This window comes from Otolemur garnettii, unplaced genomic scaffold (genome assembly GCF_000181295.1).
Source record: "Otolemur garnettii isolate 467f Iridium unplaced genomic scaffold, OtoGar3 scaffold00055, whole genome shotgun sequence".
In the NCBI taxonomy this organism is placed as follows: Eukaryota; Metazoa; Chordata; class Mammalia; order Primates; family Galagidae; genus Otolemur; species Otolemur garnettii.
In genome coordinates this window covers 11863291-11886523 of record NW_003852450.1, presented here as the reverse complement: position 1 = coordinate 11886523, position 23233 = coordinate 11863291, and the positions used below count along the sequence as shown (strand labels likewise).

General features: G+C 35.0%; 1 protein-coding gene across 2 annotated transcripts in view; it reads right to left on the bottom strand.

The window, feature by feature from the left end:
- ASPM (abnormal spindle microtubule assembly) overlaps positions 1-16770 on the bottom strand; it is a 48848-nt gene extending 32078 nt beyond the window's left edge. For both annotated transcript variants that reach the window (XM_003792310.1, XM_012806620.1), the window contains exons 1-16: positions 16217-16770; positions 13690-13833; positions 12048-13533; positions 11306-11410; positions 10502-10648; positions 8834-9079; positions 7834-7901; positions 5898-6039; positions 5203-5333; positions 4579-4754; positions 4013-4158; positions 3838-3923; positions 3090-3311; positions 1026-1233; positions 796-938; positions 551-679 (exon numbers count right to left, since the gene is read on the bottom strand). In XM_003792310.1, coding sequence (XP_003792358.1) covers positions 551-679; positions 796-938; positions 1026-1233; positions 3090-3311; positions 3838-3923; positions 4013-4158; positions 4579-4754; positions 5203-5333; positions 5898-6039; positions 7834-7901; positions 8834-9079; positions 10502-10648; positions 11306-11410; positions 12048-13533; positions 13690-13833; positions 16217-16513 — 3876 coding nt within the window. In that variant the 5' untranslated portion in view covers positions 16514-16770. The remainder of the gene's footprint in view (positions 1-550; positions 680-795; positions 939-1025; positions 1234-3089; positions 3312-3837; positions 3924-4012; positions 4159-4578; positions 4755-5202; positions 5334-5897; positions 6040-7833; positions 7902-8833; positions 9080-10501; positions 10649-11305; positions 11411-12047; positions 13534-13689; positions 13834-16216) is intronic.
- Between the last annotated feature and the right edge of the window lie 6463 nt (positions 16771-23233).

Here is a 23233-nt window from a genome sequence, read left to right as displayed (position 1 = left end):
AAAAAAAATAAAAAATATCTATGATATATTTTATTACAGGTAGGTGCTTGTTTTATTTTTTTCAAATAAATAAATGAAACGTGATTGGTGGAGGGGGCAAGGGAAATGAAAAGATTAGTTTGTTCGAGCGTGATCAAAGAGATTATATCTTAAAGTATTAAAAAATGATAATTTTCTGAGAACTTACAAATTTTGAAAAATAAAATATTAGAAATCAAAAATACCATTTTTCAAACTCATAAAGGATAAACTAGAAGTTAGTGTCATGACAAAAAAAAAAAGGCACTAATTAAACAGTAAAATCAGGTATTTGATGCCCAGGCCCAAGCGGGACTAGATGAGGTCAAGCTGAAGAGAACACAGCATGAAAAAACTGACAGAAAACTTCTGCTCCAGATTCTACTGGAAGTAGAGAAAAGCTGCTTAAGCACTCCTAAAGTATTGTTCAGAAATTTACAAAGCAAAGAAGTTATTCCTCTTCTCCTGAACAGATTAAGTAAAAGGGTAGAGCCCAGAAGCCTAATCAAGAGTGTTCATTTTCGAGGAGTACCTGATGGCGCTTGAGATCTCTTTTTAATTTATATTTTCTCCATTTTGTCTGTATAAGTCGAGCAGCTCTTATTTCTTTACGAAGATCAAAAAGCCTTGCACAAAGGAATGACAAATAGGTAATAACCACCTAAAAGAAAACACAAAAGATGAGAACAGATTAACAGAGAATGTACATAGTACTACTTTCATCTTCTGAAATTCTTATTACTGAGTCATTAATTTAAAAACCCGACTTTTACTTACCTTTTCATCTGGAATTGTATTTGACATATCTGAATGATTAATCATAGCAGGTATTCCACCAAGATCTCTAACTGCAGACCTAACCAAATGAAAATTTTTCTTTTCATTTTCTAGGAGCTCTTTGTATAGTTCTGAAGTATTTTCTATTATGCAAGTGGAAAAGAGAAATTAGACTGCTGTAGCCAAAAATCAGCAATGAATCAGAAAGTTAATTAACAAAAATGACTAACCATGATCAAGTGCTTTAAGAGACATATTCAGAGAACTATCATCTGATTCTGATGATGAATTTAATACCACCGAACCAGTCTGTGTGCATTCTACGGTTTGAGTAGTCCGCTGACATATAGCATTAAAAGGCACATAGCATGGATGATAGTGGTGGATCAGGTAACATAGTACACGGCCATCTGAGAAAGACACTGTAAAATTCTCCACCTGATTGGAAATACCAGAAAAACAATTAGCTATATTTAGACAGCAAGTAGACACGGTGGTTTTGTGGCCTGTAAATTTCTCCTAATAGCTAAGAATATCACATTAATTACTAACTGTACATACACATACCCATAAATTCTCAATTATAAACTATTAATTAACCATTCCAAAAGTAGGATCTGGTTATATTATTGTTCTGGGTTTGACAATGTCCCTCAAAACTTCGTGTCCTTCCCAGAAAATCAGAATGGTGACCTTATTGGGAAATAGGGTCATTACAGATTTAAAGAATTAAGATGAGGTCACACTGGAATAGAGTGAGTTCTTAATGCAGTAAGAACAGTATCCTTATAAGATGAAAAGAGAGACACAGAGACAGAGGGATAGGCAGAATAGTGTGTGATGACAAAGGCAAAGACTGGAACAATACATTTATAAGCCAAGTACCACCAAGGTTGGCTGGGAAAACACCAGAACTTAAGAGAAAGGGATGGAATATTATATCCTCTAGAACAGTGGTTCTCAATCTTTCTAATGCCACAATGTATTTTCATTGTTAAAAAGGGGTCGTGACCCACAGGTTGAGAACCACTGTTTTAGAACCTTAAATGGCCCAGACAATATTTCAGGCTTCTAGCCTATAGATCTATGAGGGAATAGCTTTCTATTTCAAGCCACCTACTTTACAGTAATTTGCTGATAGTATTAAAAAACGACACCAATTACAATGGATTCTTGTTATTTGTAAACAGTAAATTTGTGAATATTGAACCATTATTCATAGGGAAATAAAGAGAGTTAGGGTCCGGTGAGTCAATCCATACATAACTTTGTTTTACATTTGTTTCTGATTCAGTAACATTAAATTCATGGCCAGAAACACCATAATTCATGCATGAATGAAGCTTATTTAACATCTCTATCATATTTTCTGCATATGGCACATCACAGTTACCTCTTAGGAACACTAGACAATGCTTTAGTAGTACACATGAGGGCCATTTTAAATAGGGAAATCACCAACAAAAAGCACAAAAATGCAAAAAATAGAACCAACCCAAACTCACAGCATTAAATAGATCATGAAAAAAACACTGTTTATGTAAGAGCTGAAACAAGAAGGCAGAGTGTCACCTTGAGTGAGTTCAGCTGGGAATCGGCACCTAGGCATTTGTACCTGTCAACAATGACCACAAAATGCCACAAGTACTAACTTTGGAATTTATTATTAGAAATAAATTTTAATGAGCAATTGAATGCCAGATGTAGAACTCATGAATAACGATGATCAACTTTCACTCTCTAGTGAAAATTATCCATGTATTAAAAATTTTTCTACTAACAACTTCAAGTATAACAGTTTACCATATTTAGCGACATGAACTCTCTATAATTGTTTTTTATACTTGTTACCAGATAGTTTATCATGTATTCATACTTAGAAGTATATCACATACAAAATACAGTATCTACCTAACAAATGATTACAGAAAGACTCAACTTAGATTTTATTTTTCTTCTTACTTCTACCTAGTGGTAATTTCTCAGTTGTTCCTTTTTACACATAGAGTTTATTTGTATTGACATTTATAATAAGGGTATGATCCATTCATGTCCCAGTCCTATGCAAGCAATTTCTATTATGACTTCTATCTAGAGTTTTTTTCTTTCTTAGGGATAGAATTATCATGCATTATACAATAGGTGACAGATTAGATGAAATACAGTATATGATAATACATTCACTCCTTTGAGGTAAAGTAAGCATACATGTACAAAACTGAATTATATTTTAAAAATGCAAGAAAATATTTCATACTTTAAGTTTAATTGACTTTCACTAAGAAGAAACTTACCTTTTTATTATAGAAGGCACAAACAGCATTTACCCAATCCATCAATAACTTTATGTTTTCACTATATTGTTCAAAGGAACCACTATTCCTTTTGTCTTTTTTCTTATTAATAATATTATCAGAATGGCATGATAGTGTAGACAATGTTTTCTTTATACTATGTGTCTGTTTTAGATAGTCAATTTCTTCCTTTAACTGATCTAAATTAAGGGAAATATCCACCTGAAAAACACACAAAAAAGATAAATACCTTTTTTATATGTTATTTTTAACTCATAGAAATAAAAGTATCTTCTATTTAGAGAAACTGTAGATTAAAAATAACCTAATCAGAGATTTTAAAATTCTCAGAAAATAAAATGCACAAAATGAATATTTTGGCCCAGAAAATACATTTTTTTTTTCTAAAGGGCAAACAGAAACTACATAGAAGTGATAAAATGTTAGAGGTTAAGAACATAGCTTTTGGGCCACACAAGCATGGGTTCTATCTCAGCTCCACTGTTACCAATGATGTGAATATTAGTTTCAGTTTCCTCATGTGTGAAGTAGACTTAACACCTACTTTACAAATGTGTGATGACAATTAAAGTGAAATATGTATAAAGCAATTATCACAGTCCCTAGGATAGAATGAATCCAAGTAAATTATAGTAATATTGTTAATCTTTACTTGATTCAAATTGCTTTTCTGATAATCAGTAAGCATAATTGATAAAAAGTGAAAAATACACCAAATATATAATACCTGAAAAGCAAATGCTATTTTCCAAAGCAATGCAAGAGTTTTTTCTCTGTGCCTATCCACAATATCCTTAGATAGAATTGTATTTCCTATAAATGAAAAGGTAGTCCATTAGCATAATAGGTGCATATATCAATATTTAGTGAGAATAAGTTTTAACCTTCACTCAGTTTTTTACCATGCTCATCACTTAATTGAATTCCTCGTGATTTAAGAATCTGAAGAACAATGTCAACATTGTGCATCTTTTGAAGACGACTTATTGCAGGAATCCTGAGTTTCTTTGACAGAGTCCAGTTCTGTGTGAGAAGTTCCATAGTTCGCCTAGCAATAAAGAAGTTTTCAGATAAAAACATGCTACATAAAAACGTGAAAAATAACATTCATTTAAGCATATTTATTACTCACATAAATCCCAAGAGTTTAAGGGCTTTAAGGACAGGAAGATGCCAAAAGACTATCAATTTGATAATTTTAATTAGTTTCTAGCTCTTCTTGACTTCTATTCTGAGACATCAGTAGTTCCTATTTAAATGGAAGCCACATGCCAGTAGGGAAAAAAAATATGTTTAGGAGAAAAGGTTTCTGGGCTTAAAACTTTTCTGAAAAAGAAATCCTATTTTTTAACCTTAAATTTATTCTACTACATGAAACAAGAAAGATTGCATAAGTATAAAAAAATTTGTTTTCCAGAAAATTTTAGTCTATTCTATTAAGCAAAATAATGCTATTTGTTATACTTACACAAGACGCACTCCACACTGTAAATCTACAGCAAGATTTGTAACAGCAAAATCAAATTCATCAAATGGTGTCTGAACATGGTTAACAGGTAATCCCAGTAAACTAAGGTGACGGGAAAGGTCACCTTCACCACTTAAGAAATCTCGTGAAAAAGCCAGAAGAATTTCTTTACTGGCCTATAAAAAAACACGTTGGAGGTATTAATATATATTAACTTTTGATACACACATAATAAAAATCTTTCAAATTACTTTCAATATATACAGTTAAATGTAGTATAAAAAAATTGTCAGTTTCACACCATACAATAATAATGCAAATTTCATACATTTTCATTTTAAAACCTTGTTATAAATTGCTCATAATATTATGTCAAAATTAGGAAAGAAATTTCCCCTGAAACTAATTCCTCAGAAGGATAGTTTAGTTTACTCTCAAGTCAAAATTAAGAGTAAGAATGATGTATTGGTGCAAGATAAACCCACAGAAATGATTGATGGGACTCACTAGATAGGCATCTCTATTCTATTCCACAGTACTGTTTTTTTGGAAAATATACCATAAAAGCAAGCAAAATTCTCAAATGGGAAATATAAAATGTATAGCATAAAGTAAAAACCATACCTTGAATTCAGCATCTTTACAGAAGAGGCAAGGATCATGATCAATAAGTCTGGAAATTTTGGCATAATCAAGGAAACAGACCAACAGCAATAATTTTTTCAATGTAAACTTGGACAGAGCTTCTTCATGACCTTAAATAAAGTACAAAGTTTGGCAAGTTAATCTATGAAAGGCAGATTTCACCTTAAAATATGACAATAATGTGCTAAAGAAAGGTAGCAAGCATAAATAAAATATTATGTGCTTTTTTCTTAGTGCTTTACACATGTGAATCCATGTAATCTTCACCATAACTCTGTGGAACAGGTACTATTTATTATTTCCAATTCATAAACGAAGAATCAGGCACTGAAGCTTCAAGAGACTTAGTAGGTCTCACTTGAAAAATATTTATTGAATACTTGCTATGTGTAGGCGCCATCCTAGGTACCAGATGTACAATAGCAAACTACAACAAATGTGATCCCCATAAGACTACTGGGGGGTGAGGTAGAGACAATAAACAGGAAAGAATAATTATAAATAGTGATGGAAGAGAAAAATGGAAGTAGAGGAAGGGAAGGGATGGTAGTGAAAGCAGAGACCTATCTAGCTTGATTTCTTTGAGAAAGTAAAATGCAACTAGGAACAGATGAATGACAAGAAGCTATTTATGTATAGTGTGGAGCGAATGCAGGAGATGCAGAAATACTTACCATCTCTATATAGATGAGGAACACTGGGATGTCTATACTCAGCTGCTATATCAGGATTCCAAAGTAAGCGATTCAGAATAAACATAGCCAACCCTGTGACATCACTGTTGTCCTCCAAAGATATGAGTTCTCCATAAATTGTCTAAAAAGAAGACATTAAAGCCAAAGTCAGGATTTTACTATGCCTAAGGAAGCAAAGGGATGTGACGGGGGAAGAGCAGACAATGATCTTCTCAGGAACTGGCAATGTTCTATTTCTTAAATAGCACAAAGTGATGCGGTAATTTGCTAAATAATCTCATTAAACTGTACATATATGCTTTATGTACTTTTTAGCATATACAATATCCTTCACAATGATAAAAGACAAAGCTCAGGACTAAGAAAAATTCTTAATCAGCTGGCAAGTAATATTTACATGTTAATATCTTTATTTAAGTTAAAGAAGTATCAAATACAGGCATGTTTTTCAAATTTAATTATAACAATCCCATTAGGTATATCATGAAGATATAACAGAAACTTAAATATCTAAAATTTTCTAATAGTAGAAACAAGTAGAAAACTATCTGCAAATCATCTAGCATAATAATTTGGCAAGTTCAGATCTGTTTATCATCAATGAGTTAAATATAAAATTAGATTAACATTGACGTATTTATTATTAATAATTCCTAAAGCAATTAGAAAAACTAAAACATGTCAAATTATATTCTGCAACTTTACATTGACAAAATATAGAGATGATAGCATAGAAAAGTATTAATACCTGCCAATACAGAGTAATCCATCTTTGTTTACTTATTTTTTTTTTTGACCTTTGAGAAGCTGTCTTAATATCATCAAAGATCTATTCACAGAATCCTAAGGTGTCCATCTATAGAATCCTCAGGTGTGGTGGTGAGGTAGAATGTGTCATCGTTCACAATTACTCATCCCCCCATTCCTAACAATAAACATTATACGTTCCCACCATACACCATAGACTTGCTGTGACATTATGGGTGGCTAATACATTCATTTCTTCATTGTTCGTGCTTGGCCAGATAATATGCTTTGGCCAACCGAATGTGAGTGCAGGTGATGATCACAACATCTAAGTGTTAATAGGCACTGCAAAGTTTTACTGAATGATCTTGCTTTTTAAACTTTTACTACAAAAAAAGCTTTGTCCCAAAATATGGAGGCTGTATTTTTCACTTGAGGTTCTAGAATTATTTGACATGTGAAGCAGAGCCAGTTAATACGTTATTTGCTAACTATTGAAAGAGAAATGATAACAAAATAAAGAAATGACACTATGAAGCTGTGTGACCATAGTAAGCTTATTATTTGTTCTGAGCCTCAATTTATTAGTACATAAAACCCAGATTATTGCAACTATCCCTTTCAGCCTCAAAGATTCTTTGGAATAAATTTAAATAATAATAAAGATCCCACATTAGGAAGAAACCTAGGAAAAAATGTACAAGCATACTACAGTCTCAACTTTGGCATCAGACTGCTGTAGGTCCAAGTCCTGACCAATTATTGGCATCTGGCAACTCCCTTAACATCTAAGCTTCTTTTTTAGTGAAGTAGAAGTAATATACTCCTTATTGGGTTTTAAAGAGAATCAAATTAGAAGATGCATTTAAAACTGCCTTGTGTTTTAACTTGTAAGTGTTCAAAAGTCATTACATCAACACAAAATTATATATATTTAAGAGACTATGTAATAAACTGCTACATAACAATAGGGAATGATATATAATAGCATGGCCTATTTACCTAGTGAGCATTTATTATGAGCTTTACATTTTATATTAAAGGATGAATCAAGCGAATCTAATGACTTTATAACTTTTATGGCTATAAGTAAAACCACATTTTATTAAGCCTATTCTATTAAAAGTATATTACAAAAATGTTTTTAAAACTTGAAATGTATGCTTACCTCTAAGCCAATTCGAAGCCACAAAGGATTATATGACAACAGCCAATTCAGAACTTTCTGGCGTTCTCCTAAAATGAATGTTAAAAGTAAGCTAAAACTGCCAATCAAATAGAGGCAATAAATAAAATTTCAGGGAGATTTAATCAGTGCAAACAAGGATAATTGCTTATGTAAGTTACTTTAAATGAAGCATTATACTTCTATTCTTAAATATATAACAATCATATTTAAGTCTGAGTGAGATTTTAGGCTGCAAAACTAACGCAGGCATATTTAGCTTTGAAATACAAAATGTCTTAGAGACATATACATGTACTTATGGGAAATGAAATCAGTGTCAAGAGGTATCTGAATTCTCATGTTCATTCCATCATTACTTATAATATCCAAAATAGGGAAGGAATCTAAATCTCCATCAATAAATGTATAGATTTAAAAAATGTAATAAATAAAGGAAATCCTGTTACTTGTGGCAACATAGATGAACCTGGAGGATATCATGCATAGTGAGAAGGTAGGCACAGAAAGACAAATACTGTAGGATCTCACTTATATGTGAAGTCTAGAAGAGTCAAACTCACAGAAGCTGAGAGAATGGTGATTTTCAGGGGCTGGGATTAAAGAAGACTGGTGAGAGATAGTGGTCAAATGGTATAAAGTTTCAATTATGCAGAATAGATAAATTCTGGAGAGTGAATGTATAGCCTGATGACTATAGTTAATAACAGTGTATTGTATGCTTGAAATTTGCTAAGAACGTATATCTAAAATGTTCTCGCTACATATACCAAAAAAAGGTGACTATATGCAATGGATATGTTAATTAACTTGATTTTGATCATTTCACATTTCATATGCATATCAACATCTTGTTGTATACCTTAAAAATATATAATTTTTGTTTGCCAATTATACCTAAATAAAGCTGGAAACAAATACAAAAGGTCCATAAAGTTTTTTTTTTAAGGAACTCATCTCAAAATTTCTGCAATCTTCTTACCCACATCTTTCCAGAGGTGTCTGTCTTTTCGCACAATTAACCTCCTAGCTTCAATTTCAGTTTCAAGTTTTTTAATAGCTTTAACCATTTTCTCAGAAGTAAACAAACTGCATGCTGTGCGACGTAATCTATTCAACCTGCACCGAGCAGTGTAAGCTCTGAGGGACATTTCATCTTTAGTAGGTGCTCTAGGGACACTTGTTTTATGTTGATTCTCCAAACCCAAAAGAAGAGTAGCAGCATTTACTGGATAAAAACAGAAGAATGTTTCTGGTCAAACAAGATCTCTATATAGTTTTAAATCCAGCAATAAAATGTAACTTAAGACAGTAAGAACAGACTCTACTCCTCACCCTCTCCAAGCTTACTCCTCTTTCTCTTTCGTATCTTAAAACATGGTGTCATCATTCACTAACTACCTTAAGCCAATCTGTCACTGCCACCTGTTAGCTCTACTTGCAAAGTATATACCAATTCTAACCTCTTAGCTCTCTGCTAATTGCTTTGTATGATTTTATGATTTAAAGTATATACCAATTCTAACCTCTTCTCACCACCAACACCATCACAACAAGTTCAAGTACCAGGATCTCTAACCCAGAGTAATGAAATAACCTTGGAACTGGTTCCTCTGTTTCCACCCTCTTTTTAAATCACTACGTCAAACTTCTAAAGTATCTGATTTTAAAAATCAATTTTGAAATGTAACTTGATGTTTTATAAAACACATTTAAGAAAAGACCTAATAATTGGGCTTTGCTTCTTTTTGGGAAAAATAAAGGAAAGTAATTACAGAGATCATCTAATCCAAATGTAGATTAATGTAGAAATCTTATTTGTCCATGCTTCACATGACAAATAGAAATCAAGATCTGTTTAATCACTTCATCAGTGGGGAAAAAACCCACTGTTCATATGATAGTTTGACATTTTATATTTATTTATTTATTTTTTTCACTTTTTGAGCACTTCATTCCGGGCACTCTGATAATTGCTTTGTATAATTTTATGATTTAATCTAGACAAGAACCCCGGAAGACAACAGCGGCAGTCTACTGGTAGTAGTAACAATGACATTGAAGTAAATATTTGCATTACCCTAATCTATGTATGGAGCACTTACTGAGTACCAGGTGCTGTTTGATTAGACATTTTAAATGTTTATAAGAATTTTTTTCCTATCTTGAGTTGAAATTAATCCCCATAAACTATATGTGACAGCTGCACAAAATTTCCTTCTTTTTCCAAAGAAAACCCTCCACATGTTTGAAGTTCTAAAAATTCCTCATGTGAATTGCTTTTCAGATTGCTCATAATCCTATAGCTTTCCTACATAGTTTTAAAACTAAGGTATTTAACGGGAGGAGGGACTGGGAATAGACCCCAAATAGGCAAACCACACAAGACTGATTGCATTGGCTGGTAAGAGAGAATAAAGAACAAAAAGTATATCTCACTACTTTTGGTATAGAAAATCTATGCATGCAAATCTATGTAGGTAAAAATTCTTAACTACACCATTTTTAGTATGTGGGCTGATGCACCAGCAAAACATACCATTAACTATAATGAATAAAGTATGTATAATTAGTGAGAAATTCTGTTAAAAATTTGGTCTTATTATTAGGTAAGAGTATTACTAAATTTCAACATTACTTTAATGTTTACCTTCAGAAATATTTGTTTTTACAGTGAAGTCATCAGGAGTTAATATAAAATTCAGCCACCAAGTGAAGCCCTGTTCTTGCTTTTCCTTCCAGCGTTCATCATAAAACATATTTTTTGCAGCAAATGGCATTGGGTGTCTAGGAATATCTAAGAATACAGTAGGTTATTGAATAAGAAAATTTCCTTCATATTATTGTACAATATTTAGCATAAGGCCATGTTTACCAGTAAAATCATCTTTAAAATACTGAATATTTGTTTTTCTACTATTTTAGGAAAGAGTTAGAAGCATTTTAGATAACAAATGCAATCAAAGCAAAAAGGGGGAAGTAATGCAAAATTTCCTGGTTATTTAAAAATCTTAAATACCAAGACTACTTCAGTCAAATCTGATAAAATACCTTTTTTAATTGATACATAACAGATTGACTTATTGGAGGGATATGTGTGGTAATTCATATAATTTGTACATATTGGACTGTGGATTTGTATTTTGTGGTAATTCATATAATTTGTATGTATTACATTATGTATTTGGGATATTGTTCACCTTAAATATTTGTCTTTTCTTTATGCTAGAAACATTCAAATTATTTTTTTCTAGCTATTTTGAAATGTACAATACATTATTGTAAACTAAGTCACCCTACTGATCTATTATAAACACTAGGTAGGATTATTATAAACACTATAGGATTATTTCTCGGATCAAAGACAAGTTGATAGACTATCTTAATTGTAATTTGATTATACACTTTAACAATTCTTCAAGGCTTTTTGAGCTTAAATATAATAAACACTTGCCTGTTTTTAATGGTTTTATGAAGGTCAAATGGGACTGTGCCACAGCAACAATGGGTTTTGTTCTTTTGTTTGTTTTAGAAGCAGGAGTTTTGAGTACTAGTGAATCTAAAATAAATTAGAAAACAATGATAACATTAAAGAAATCTTAGCAGGAAGGAAATCAGATACAACTTGAGAGGGCTGCAATGAGAACAGTCTTCTCAGGGAGAGCCAGGTTTCAGCAGGGTTACAAAGTGAAGGGGCTCTACTGGCATTCCTCATTAATTAATGGCTGAGGAAAGGCTGAGGGAAAATAATGTCACCAGGAGCACAAGATATGCAAAGTTTTATTCTATATTCCTTCAGATGGCATTACCAGAGTCAGGCATTTTACTGCACCTTCCAATCAAGGCCTAGACTATGGTGAGGCCAAATGAAGTACTGTACTTCCTTTGTGTATAAAATGTAAGAGGATGCCAAAAAACTCAATAATGAAGATAAATATTTAAATGTAACTATTTTTTAAAAATCAAAATATAGAAAATTCATGATGAATAAAATGTCAAGTTTAAATAAGAACAGGATCGCAATTATCGTAAAATTCAGTTCCACATTACATTTGCTCCATTTTCTAAGCAAATTAGAAAATAAAAAGTAATTAATAAGTTAATACAAGCTTATCAATAAGACTTACTAAACCAAATCTAACAGAAAATACGTCCTTTCTAGGTATACTCTCAGTAGTTTTATCAACAAGACTCACCAGTTTTCTTCTTCGGGTTTAGTTTCTCTCTGCTGCTAATACGTTTTGAGATGGGCGTTTTCACAGTTTTATTTTTTTTAACAGTTGATGTTTTAGACTCTGAGAGAGAAAAATGAATTCTTTTTATTTCTTGCATTTCCGTATGTTCTGTGACTGTGACTCTCACATTTGTTTCTTCCATCATTTCATCACTCTTTCTTTTATGAGCAGCTAAAGCTGTCGGCAGGGAGGGAGTTATTTCATTTTTATAACTCTTAGATTTACTTAATACTGGATCTATAACTGGAAGATAAGAATGGAAAGTTTCTTTCTCTTTTTGATTATTTATTACTTTTTCACTTTCACCTACTGCACTGTTGAGACATTTTTTTGCTTTTGGTTTATTAATCTCAGTCTGGTTTTCTCTGTTATGAGTAGGCTTCCTTTTAGTGACAGTGGCAGAAAGTATTGGGCGTTTCTTAGGTTGCTTATTACAGCTGTAACCAGAAACATCCTGAACTGTGGAACATTTAGGATGATCTTGTTTTGTAAAATTGTTGTAATTTGATTTCTGTTCTACAACTTCTTCAGAAATACCTTTGGGAGATTTTGAATCTTGACATTCAGGAATACACAACAAAACTCCACTTTTTCTCAAATCTTGAGATTGTAGGACCTGAGAATGTTCATTTGATAATGGTGATAATTTACATATTTGCTGAGATATACACATAGAAGCCATGTTATCTTTTACAAATTGATTTGGGGATAAAATAGGATTAATTAACTCTGATTCTAGATTCTGATTTAGTCTATAATTGTCATTTATGAAAGAATCTGGACTTAAAATTGTCCGATAAATTTCATGAACAGTTTTTGATTCCAGATAGACAGGCTTTGAATTATCTTTCATAAACGCATCTGATGAAAGACATGTCATCCTTTCTAGTTCATTATTATCTGCGTGACTATTACTGACAAAAGAATCTGGACTCAGAAAATTTCCTTCGCTTTGTGTAATATTCAGAGTTGAAGAGTAGTTTGGAGTAAGAGTAAATTTACTATTTTCTTCACTTTGGCCATTAATATTTATAGAATTAAAGGAAGTTTCACTTATGATTTTCTCATTAAAAGAAAAATCTTTTGAAATGTTGGCACCTTCTACTTGCAATAATTCCCCGTTTTCTGAAATGTGAGGAGATGAGCAGGTAGTAGATCGGTGTATAAAAAGAGGTAAACAAGTTTCAGTATGGCATTCTTTGAAAGTAGGGCTAATAGGTGATATGGGTAATTTATCTTCTTGAAGAGTTAAAGAATTTTTTTCTCTTGGGGAACAGTCTTCATTTATAGCCAGATTTTCACAAGATTGTAAAGGGCTTCTAACTCTGTCAACTTCGGGAGAAACATTAAAGGTTTTATTATTAACATTTTGAATATTTGAAACCCTTCCATTACGACTTGAAGAGGCTGAAACTTTCTTCTTCTTAATGGTATCCCAAAGACTTCTCTGCAAAAATAAACAAAATAAGCTAATTAAGTTGGTAGCTATTGTGTATAACCTTTAAATAACCAATATTATGTATGTTACTTTAAGTTTGTTATCCAGTATCTTTATATAGTAGACATTTTCTTAGAGTAAATCACAGGATAGTCAAAACATTACCTTTTTCTTTTTCTGCTCTTCTGCATTTCCTAGTAATATAGCTTGGTGTTTCAGAATGTCATTTACAAGAAATGTCACAACCTCTCTTACTCGGCCTTCCTTGAATGGTGTCCAGTTAACAGAAATAACAACTTTTTCTTTAGGCTATATTCAAAAGAATAAATTTTAAATAATTATGATAGTAATAATAACAAAAACATTATATACAACTTAAAGTATAGTAGAGAATAGTGGTTAATTACCAATACTCTAGTCTCTAAACATTTAACAAGTCAAATATATTTTTCCTAACATATCTGCTCATTTCATTATAAGAAGAAATATGACTAGTAATAACAGGGTTCACAAGAATATAAAATTATAATAATTTAAATTACATGAAAGCAATGGGACAGATAAGTCGCTAAATCATTTTTAGTAGCTTTAAAAACCTTAATTGTGTATTTCTACTTCTTAACAATGTATTTCTTTTTCAAACATAATGATCCTACTTTTGAAGACTTTAATATAAAGATGAACAATTAAATTCCTTCCTTCGTCCCCATAAACTTCTCTACAGTCCACATCATCATACACGTAACAGTTACTGTGTTCCAGACATAGGTACAGGTATAGATAATTCATTTAATGCGCACATCCCTAGGAAGCAGATACTATGATAATGCACATTTTACAGATGAAATAAAGGATGTTCAGATAGCTTTGCCAAAGTCATACTGCTAGTTATTGGAATCCAGGCAGTCTGACACCAAAGTTTAGACTTTAACATCAACACCTGACACCCCAGCAAGAAGATAAAATCTGCCAAATGCAAAACCCCAACATAATAAAAGAAATTCTGTTGTTTTTCAGGGAAAACAGACAAGTTTTATTCTAAAGGAGAAACCATATAACATCATAAACAGCCAGTTTTAAAAAATAAGAAGTGAATTTTTACTCTATAAAATAGAATTTATTCTAAAGACAACAAAATTTAGTTTCATATTATAAAAAAAGGAATAAGTTAAAGTATTATGTAGATAGGAAAGAAATCTATTTTACCAAAGTAAAATAAGCAGGCATTATTTAATAGTGGGGAGGGGCAGGTAGTTCTGAAGTACAGATGAACCATTTGTGACAACCAAGTTCAGGGAACTTGGATTAGAGTCTTAACTGCTTTATGAAGTGGTTATTTGCCTTCTACCTTAGATCTCCTCAGCTAACAGTTTTCAGAGGTTCTAGTCAATGAAAAGGCCACAGCAGTCGAAGTAAGAACACAAATTCTCTGTTTTTTTTTGTGATGGAGATCAGAACATTACTCTGGCCAATGCAATGCAGTAAAAGCTATGAGAGAGGTTCTTTAAACAAAATTAATCTGATGAACCATTAAAGCTGCACCACAGCAAAGGAAAAAAGGATTAAAATACTAAAGTGTGCATACACACTAAACATGCATAATGCAAACAACTCTGAATTTGGTTTTGCTAGACAAAAGTCACAATTTCATCAGAAAAAGTAGTTGCTTTGACTCTTTGGATACCTATGGAAATTAAAATGCATATTAATATGGCTGATAGGAAGCAATCAAAACAAGCTGCCCTAATCAACTAACTTTTAAAAAGTCAAAAAAAAAGTATTAACTTAAAACTGCAAGAGTATTTGATAGCGCCTGAAGTCTATTTAAAATGCTTGCCAATTTAATAGAGAAGTCCTTAAAATACTTCGAAAGATGTTCAATGTGTGCGCATTTATGTGCAGTTACCATCCAAGTTACTGCCTAACCTAACCATCTATAGAGAATGCACATATATGGGTTAAGGGCCCACCTACTTTTGGCTGAAGAATGACCAGAAACACCCAAAGTGTCAGTTCCAGTATCCTGATTCTATTATTCTGCTCCTTAGGAAGGAAAAATCACCAACAGGGCCCATACGAGGGAGTGACCACAGGCAGGAAACAATCTCACAGAAGCAGCTATTCATTATAAAATGGAACAAGTTTATCTCCGGGAGCAGAGAGAGACAGACCGATCTACTCCTTACTCACTGACTCACTCAGGTTTTCTTTTCTTGGCCCAGTCCAGGGGAGGGCTCAGGGGAGATGCACTACGTTACTAAATGATCAGCAAGTGTCCCCAATAGCATCTGAGTATATGACACCCTTTTCCAAAAGCCCGCCTGGTGGGGAGGAAGGGAATTCCCAGACTGATAACGCAGTCCCTCCTTTCTCGCGCGTAGCAGTTGCACGGGACAGGATTAAGAGTGGCACAACACCAAATTGAGTGCCCGCTCTTAACCTTCTTCTCAGACGAAGCAATTACTCAAGACAGCACCATGCAGGGCACCCTTGATCCTAGAACAGCCAGCGATTCTATCGACCTAACACATAGTTATCGATTTGAAGGATTGACTTTATGTTCTAGACTTTTCCTTTCTTTTTTTTTTTTTTTTTTTCTGGTTATAAGTCTCATCCCTCCTACGGAGAGTGACCAGAAAGATAGCGGAGAAAAAGGGAGCCTGGGCTGGGGTCACGCCCCTTCCAGACCTACCTGCAACACGAAACCGCGCAGCGACACGCCGAAGCCCAGGTCCGCAGCCGGGAAGTGGGAGATTTTCACTTCAGCAACCTCCTCGTTAGGATTGACTACGGTCAGCGGCAGCGTCCGCGAGGTGCCCAGGCGAACATCTCCAAAGCAGAGGAAAGGAGGTCTACAGAAGTGGCTGAGAGACAGGACCGGTGGGGAAGCCACCGCCTGCTCCGCCGCGGAGCCCGGCAGTCCTACCGGCGGCCTCAGCTTGGTGGGGCTCACGTCCCAGCAGCTTCTCCCGACTCGCCGGGCGGTCATGGCAGCTTCAGGCCTCCGCCCGGACCTCGTTCCCCTGCTCCCACCAGGCTGCTCCGGGGAGGGGAATCCCAGATAAGGTTGACCGCTTTCCCTCAGGGGTGGCTGTGAAGGTTGTGGGAGCGAATTCACCCCCTTTTCTTTTCCAGCAACCAACACCCTAGAAAAAAGGAAATAGGCCCCCACAAGCTCCCAAATTCAAAAGAGAAGCAAAACAAGTATGGCGTTTGCCTCTGTTTAAACTTCCCGCTTCCACCAATGGATGACTCCGGGCACCGCCCACCTTCTCAAGGAGCCAATCATTGAGCGGCAGCCCTTGGCCAATGACACTGCGGCGCCTTGTTTAAATATTACTTCGGGCTGTCAATCCTTCTTGGTCTAATAGGCCAGAACAGTAGAGAAATTCTGGTGACAACCTGAAACCTGTGACATGGAATTGAAATTCGCCTTTAGATTTTGTAAGCAGGTTATGTTAAAGGGAAGCGAGTAACAGCATTTCCACAATAAATGCAGAAATCATTGCAGTTTCCCGGCACAACCTTACTTGTAACTGTTAAGTAAAATTGGTCACTTCTCTACTACACCCTATCCAGGATAATATTAATTAGCTTTACTTTTGCGGTTTCCTGGGCTGGATGGGAGAAATGTAAAGAAAATTAAATTGATGGTTTATGTGATCCTACTTATTTTTAGTGATTGACCGTAGCAGGGGCTCAGTACATTTACATACTGTTTCTTACCTAGAGAAACTGGGATCAAAACCAGGCAAACAAAAGGAACTTGAAATTCCCAACAATTCATAATTGATCACTTTGACAGGCAATGCCCTTGATAAATAACATCCTGACTTTTAATTGTAAGTATCTAATAATGATAATTTACAAATTACTGTAATATATGACAGGGATTGTTTTAAGCCCTTTACATATTGATCTCTACTTTCACTTCAACCCTATGAGGTATTTATAGGGTCACAGGTACCGTTACTTGAATTTTACAGATAAGAAATACAGGGCATACAACCAACTAGGAAGTGGCAAAGCCAGGACATATACCAAATAGTTTGGCCCTAGTCGTGCTCTTATCCACTACACCACACTGTCTCTAAAGGGAATAGGAAACGTAAAGAAAATAAAGTATGGATGTGTGTATGGTTACCCAAAACATGTAGAAAGAAAAGTCTTAGTTGAAAAACAAAATGTGGAAGATCAGATATGAAATTATGTTCAAGGACACCCAATTTGTCTAAAGTCAAATCCTGTTAACTTAAAAATCGTCATACACATGGGCAGGGCCTGTGGCTCAAAGGAGTAGGGTGCCAGCCCCATATGCCGGAGGGGGCAGGTTCAAACCCCACGTGGGCCAAAAACTGCAAAAAAAAAAAAAAAAAAAATAGTCATACAAATAAAATTTTTCATAGAAGCTTTTTTTGTAATTTTTCAAGAGTGATGCACAATGAAATTACTACTAGTGAGTTTTATTTTTAGCCAAAATGTTAATATAAATTATAATTATCTTCAAAAACACCTAATTTCATAAACTATCTTTAGTTCAAGTCAATCAAATGTTTCAACTCTTAACACGTTAATAGCCCTTTGTATTTTTCACATTTTAGTTTTTTTTTTTTCACAAAGCAATGCTGTTGGCTCACATTTTCAAAATTGTAATTGGATATTTCAATTGTATTGAACTGTATTCAACTGTATTGGATATTTTTTATTTGCCCTTCACTTCCACACTCCACTCCTTTCCAGCCTGCTCTTGCTGTGGATGCTAACCGGTATTGACTACATTGATAGATTTTCTTACTCTATTGTTTCTATTTTGCTTCAGAAGAGGGAAGTCACTAAGGGAGGAGAGGAAGATGAAGCTACTTCATTTTCTCTCCCTACCCATACCCTCCACACTTGAGGCTGGTAGGTCTCAACATTAAAAATCACACATAACTGTATAAGTACCCTCTAGAGGTACCCTCTCCACACAGAAGTCCGCTCATCCCTTCACACGTAGAAGTGAGAATACCATGTTGTTAATAGTCCCAAAGTATTTCACTGTCACCTATGGTTTCCCTATATCCTGGACACATTTGTGCAAATAGTCCCTTTGTTTTCATTGAATTATACTAAAATATTGATCATCATCAATGATACCTCCCACTGGTAACACTGTGATCATTGATGATACAACAGTGGCCTTAGGAAATTGCTCCTTAATATGGAATTGGACAATTGAGTTGCTCATATTTGAAGAGCACAAAGATAAACCTTGCTAGGAAAAAGCAGATCATGATGATCCAAGGCATGTAGTGGTACCAGGATTACTCAAATTATTGCTGGTAGTAGCATGAGTGGCCATGGCACATAGTTGCTAAGCCAACACTTTATGAGTGATGATAAAAATTTTAGTGTCATCTGGTTTCACCTGACCATCCTAGAGAGCACACATAGAAGAAAATGGCAATTTATGAAGTATCCAACCCAAAATATTTTTTGAGTATGAGAAGACATCAGTTGAACTTCTGAAGGAGTCCCTCCCTTGCAATAGTCTTAGGGAAGATTTGGCCAACCATTAAACCCAAATGTCTGACAGCAAGCAAAAGGGTCTGGTTGTAAATATGGCATCACTATTTAAGTGTTCAACCCTTAAAGGCTAAGATAAGAATTCTAATGGGGAAGGAATGGGACCCTAGGAATGGGTATGGTGACATTTAGACAAAATGGACAAGGCTGAAAACTGTAATCCTCTATAGTTCTATAACCCTCCCTTGCCAGCAGAGACAGCCTCCTCCACTCCATTCTGATTTGAGAGGTTCCTTAGTCTTGAAGAACTAACTGCACCTGGAAAAGGGTCTTACAAGTCACTGCCAATTCTCCTCAGCACCCAGCTCCTATGACTTCTCATAAGCAAGTGCAAGAGATGCTGTGGGAATAAACAGCTTATACACCAAAAGAAACAGCTTATACATCAAAAGAGTTTCCTCTTTGAAAATCTAAAGAGGATTGTAATGGTGTTACACCAAAAGGATAAATCATAAGGATCAGGACAAATTTATTGTTATGGGTGCACTTTACCCATTTAATACTTTGGCTCAAGTACTTAAGAATGCCTTTAGTAGTTTCCTAGTTGCACTAGTCGAGAGCTGGACTTAATATAGGTTAATAGAAAGGTCAAAATACTGGAACCTACCTGGATTTCCAGTGTAAGGAATCCAAAGGCTGGGGAAGATGCAAAAGTTGGAGAACATCTATATGTGTATACTAATTAGCCAAGCCACTCCTAAACATACATGTCCCCCTAAACCTCCCTTTACCAAGGTATTGAGCAATGCACACATAAGGAGGCCTCCAGCATTGTTGTAAAGACAGGTGACTCTTCTTAATAGGCCAGAAATAGTGGTAGAGGACGCTGTGATGAAATTAAGTTCTCTGATCTCCACAAGACCCCCAAATGTTTAAGGCTGGTTGACATTTAAAAGACAAAGTGGTACAGTACTTAACCACAATTTACCAGGGACTGAAGGGTAATTACAGGCAGAGATTTGTGGCAATGACTAATTGCTCAAAGGTCCCTAGAAATAAGATGAGCAGTATCCTGTAGAAAAATACTACATCTGCAAAGCAGAAAGTAACTGAAGCCAGTGTTGTGGTGATTCATAGCCTCTTGCTTGGTTCCCAGACTTAAACCAGTTCACAGACCCAAAGCTCTTTGACTAAAGGTAAGTCTTGCCCTTATGAGACAGGACCCTACAACATGAATACAATTATGTATGATAAATCTTCATCCCAAGTTTCCCCAGAAAGAACTCTAGCCATTTACTAATGTGTGACAGTGGCTTGGAATCAAGGGAATAACTGGAGCTCTCAGGGGTCATTAGATAATGGCTCTGACTTTCTGCTACACTTCCAAAACCTAAAATGCCATTGCAAACCAGCAGTCATAGTGGGAGCTTCTAAAAAACAGGTGGCAGATAGCATGTAGGGTCTGAAACTGTCTCACAGAGTGTCCACTGGATCCTCCCAGTTCAGAATACAAAATGGAAATGCTTACTGACTACCTGGTTCATCTCCGATCCAAAGAGTTGAGTATATTATGATAGAAAGGGCCAAGTGGAAGCCCTTGAAAATGCTCCTATCCTCACCCCTCTGATTCAGAAATTACTTTGAAGACTTGAGAGATGTTGGGATAGTGATTATAACCATATGCCCACTTACCTTGCTTATCTTGTTAGTGAGAAAGCCAGATGGATGCTGGAGAATGACAATCGATTATACCAATCAGGTGATAATGCCAATTACTACTGCAGTTTCAGATGTATTATCTTTATACACAAATCAACACATCCACATCTTTGCCAACTGGTTTGCAGCTACTGACCAAGCAAATCCATTTTTCTTGTTTTTGCCCTTTATTCTGGTATGGAAAAACTGAAGCAGTTTCTACTTATGTGGTGGGACAATACTATAGCATTACTTTCTTGCCTGCATTGTAATATTGTCCAGGAAGACGTGGATCTTCCAGGTAGTTCTCAAAATATCAAATTGGTCCATTATATTGATGAAATTTTCTAATTAAACCTGATGAGAAAGACGTATTTGTCAAGTGTGAGTGAGGGTCTGAGATTTTACCCCACTTGTAAGCTAAGAAGTTAGCTTGCCAGTTTCATAAATGCTAGCAGAAGATATTATAGTCCTAGGGTAGAGACAAGACTTGATTACTCAGAAAAACAGCAACCAGAGTTGTCAGCTTGTCCATTCGTACTGATTCCTCCTGATCCCCAAGTCTCATGGGGGCACTGCAAAGGGCCTGTGATGGATGCCTACCTGTACACACTGTAGGTGGCACTACAGCAGAACAATGATCTGGAGATTTGACTTTTTTTTTTTTTTTTTTTTTTTTTTGTAGATTTGACTGCTTTTATAGTACTGGGCAAAGAGACAAGGAGATACCACATCATCCTTCAAGACTGCTCTTTGCAAACAATCCTGAGAAATGGCTGGGTGAAAATAGTCAGAACTCTGCCTTCTCGGCATAGCCAATAAGAGTGTTTACTGGTCTGGTTGGACTCAGTGGTTAGAGTGCTGGCCCTGTACACCAGGAGTGGCAAGTTCTACCCTGGTCTGGGCCCGTTTAACAATAAATAAATAAATAAATAAATAACCAGTGTGTAGGTCTGCTCTGGGATCATGGTGCGTCCCAACAGTAACCAACACTCTAGGTGTCAGTAATAAAATAAATGTAAGCCAGATGGTAGGAAATAACCTGTAACAAAAGTTCAGGGTTCTGTCAAATCAATATAAAGTGTTTAGGGATTCAATGGTCTGAGACACCTTAGGGGCACCATTTGGAATGCCTCTTTTTAGATTTTGGAGCAAATGCATACCTTAGTAGCATATATCTCATCAATTCATTTATCTGGTAAACTGTAAGACTGACTTCTGAGTGGGGCTGGAAGTAAGACCTCTGCAGCAGGCTGAACAACAGAGAGCTGGCCTGAGAACTCATGCGACATGGCCCCAAAGACTCATGTTTATGACAATCAGACACTGGGCAGCTCTGGCAAGTTTTGATAAAAACATCACAGCACTAAATTCCAGGTGTGAACATGAGGTTATGCCTTCCTCTATAGGTATGCGATCCACCATTTGAAAAGCAGATCCTAGTTTTGCTATTGGGTTACCGTAAAAACTGAATGCCTAATCATAGTATGATAAGTGACTAAGAGATTCAAACTGCCCAGTCACCTAAACCAAGGATCAGCAAACTATGATCTGAGGGTAAATCTCATCCATTAAATGCTTTTGTAAATATAGTTTTATTGAAACAGTCATGCCCATTTATTTACACATTGTCTATGACTGTTTTCATACTACAACAGCAGAATATTCATGACAGAAATCATACGGCCTGCATAGCCTAAAATATTTAGTGTCTGGCCCTTCACAAAGAAGTTTACTGAACTAAGATCTAATCTAAAGACCATAAAATTGAATGTGACAAGCAACATTCCACTATTACAAGCCAGCTATAATATTTTCTCCTACTCCTTCACTGCCTCGTTCTCAAACTACATCTAGGAAAATTTGGGTATTGTCTCATGGTGATTTCACGGAGGAAGAAAAAAGCCTGGCTTATTGACAGACCTGTACAGTAGGTCAGATGTGAACAGAACTGCACTACAACCTTCCCTTAAAGGTGGATGGGAAATGCTCTCAGCAAGAATCTTGGAAGATACATCTGGTAGTTCATTTCACAAGGAAGAATACGTGGCTTAAGGTAAAACTCTATGCTGATTAATGGGCAATGGTTAACAGGTTGGCCAGTCAGTCAAAACTTTGGAAAAAACAAAATGGAAATCTGGTGACAGGTTGGTCTGGAGAGAAGGTATATAAAAGGGTGTCTCAAAACAAGTTTAGGAATCAAAAATTTTATACAGGATAACATTTCATTAATAAATTTTATCATACTTCAGACTTGATAGTCATCATTAATATTTGAATTTATATTAATCAAAATCCACAGGTTTGTTTATACATTTACTATATAAAGTATTTAAAATATGCTTATGAAATAGCTTATGAAAAATAAATTTTTAAAAAATGTGCCCCAAGTTACTTGTTTTTTCATCTGTTCAACATCTTTGCATTCAATATTTATGGAGTCCATGCAGAATACTGCTCCCATTCTGTGAAAATGTAATTCAATAAAACCTAGATAGGCTCTGTT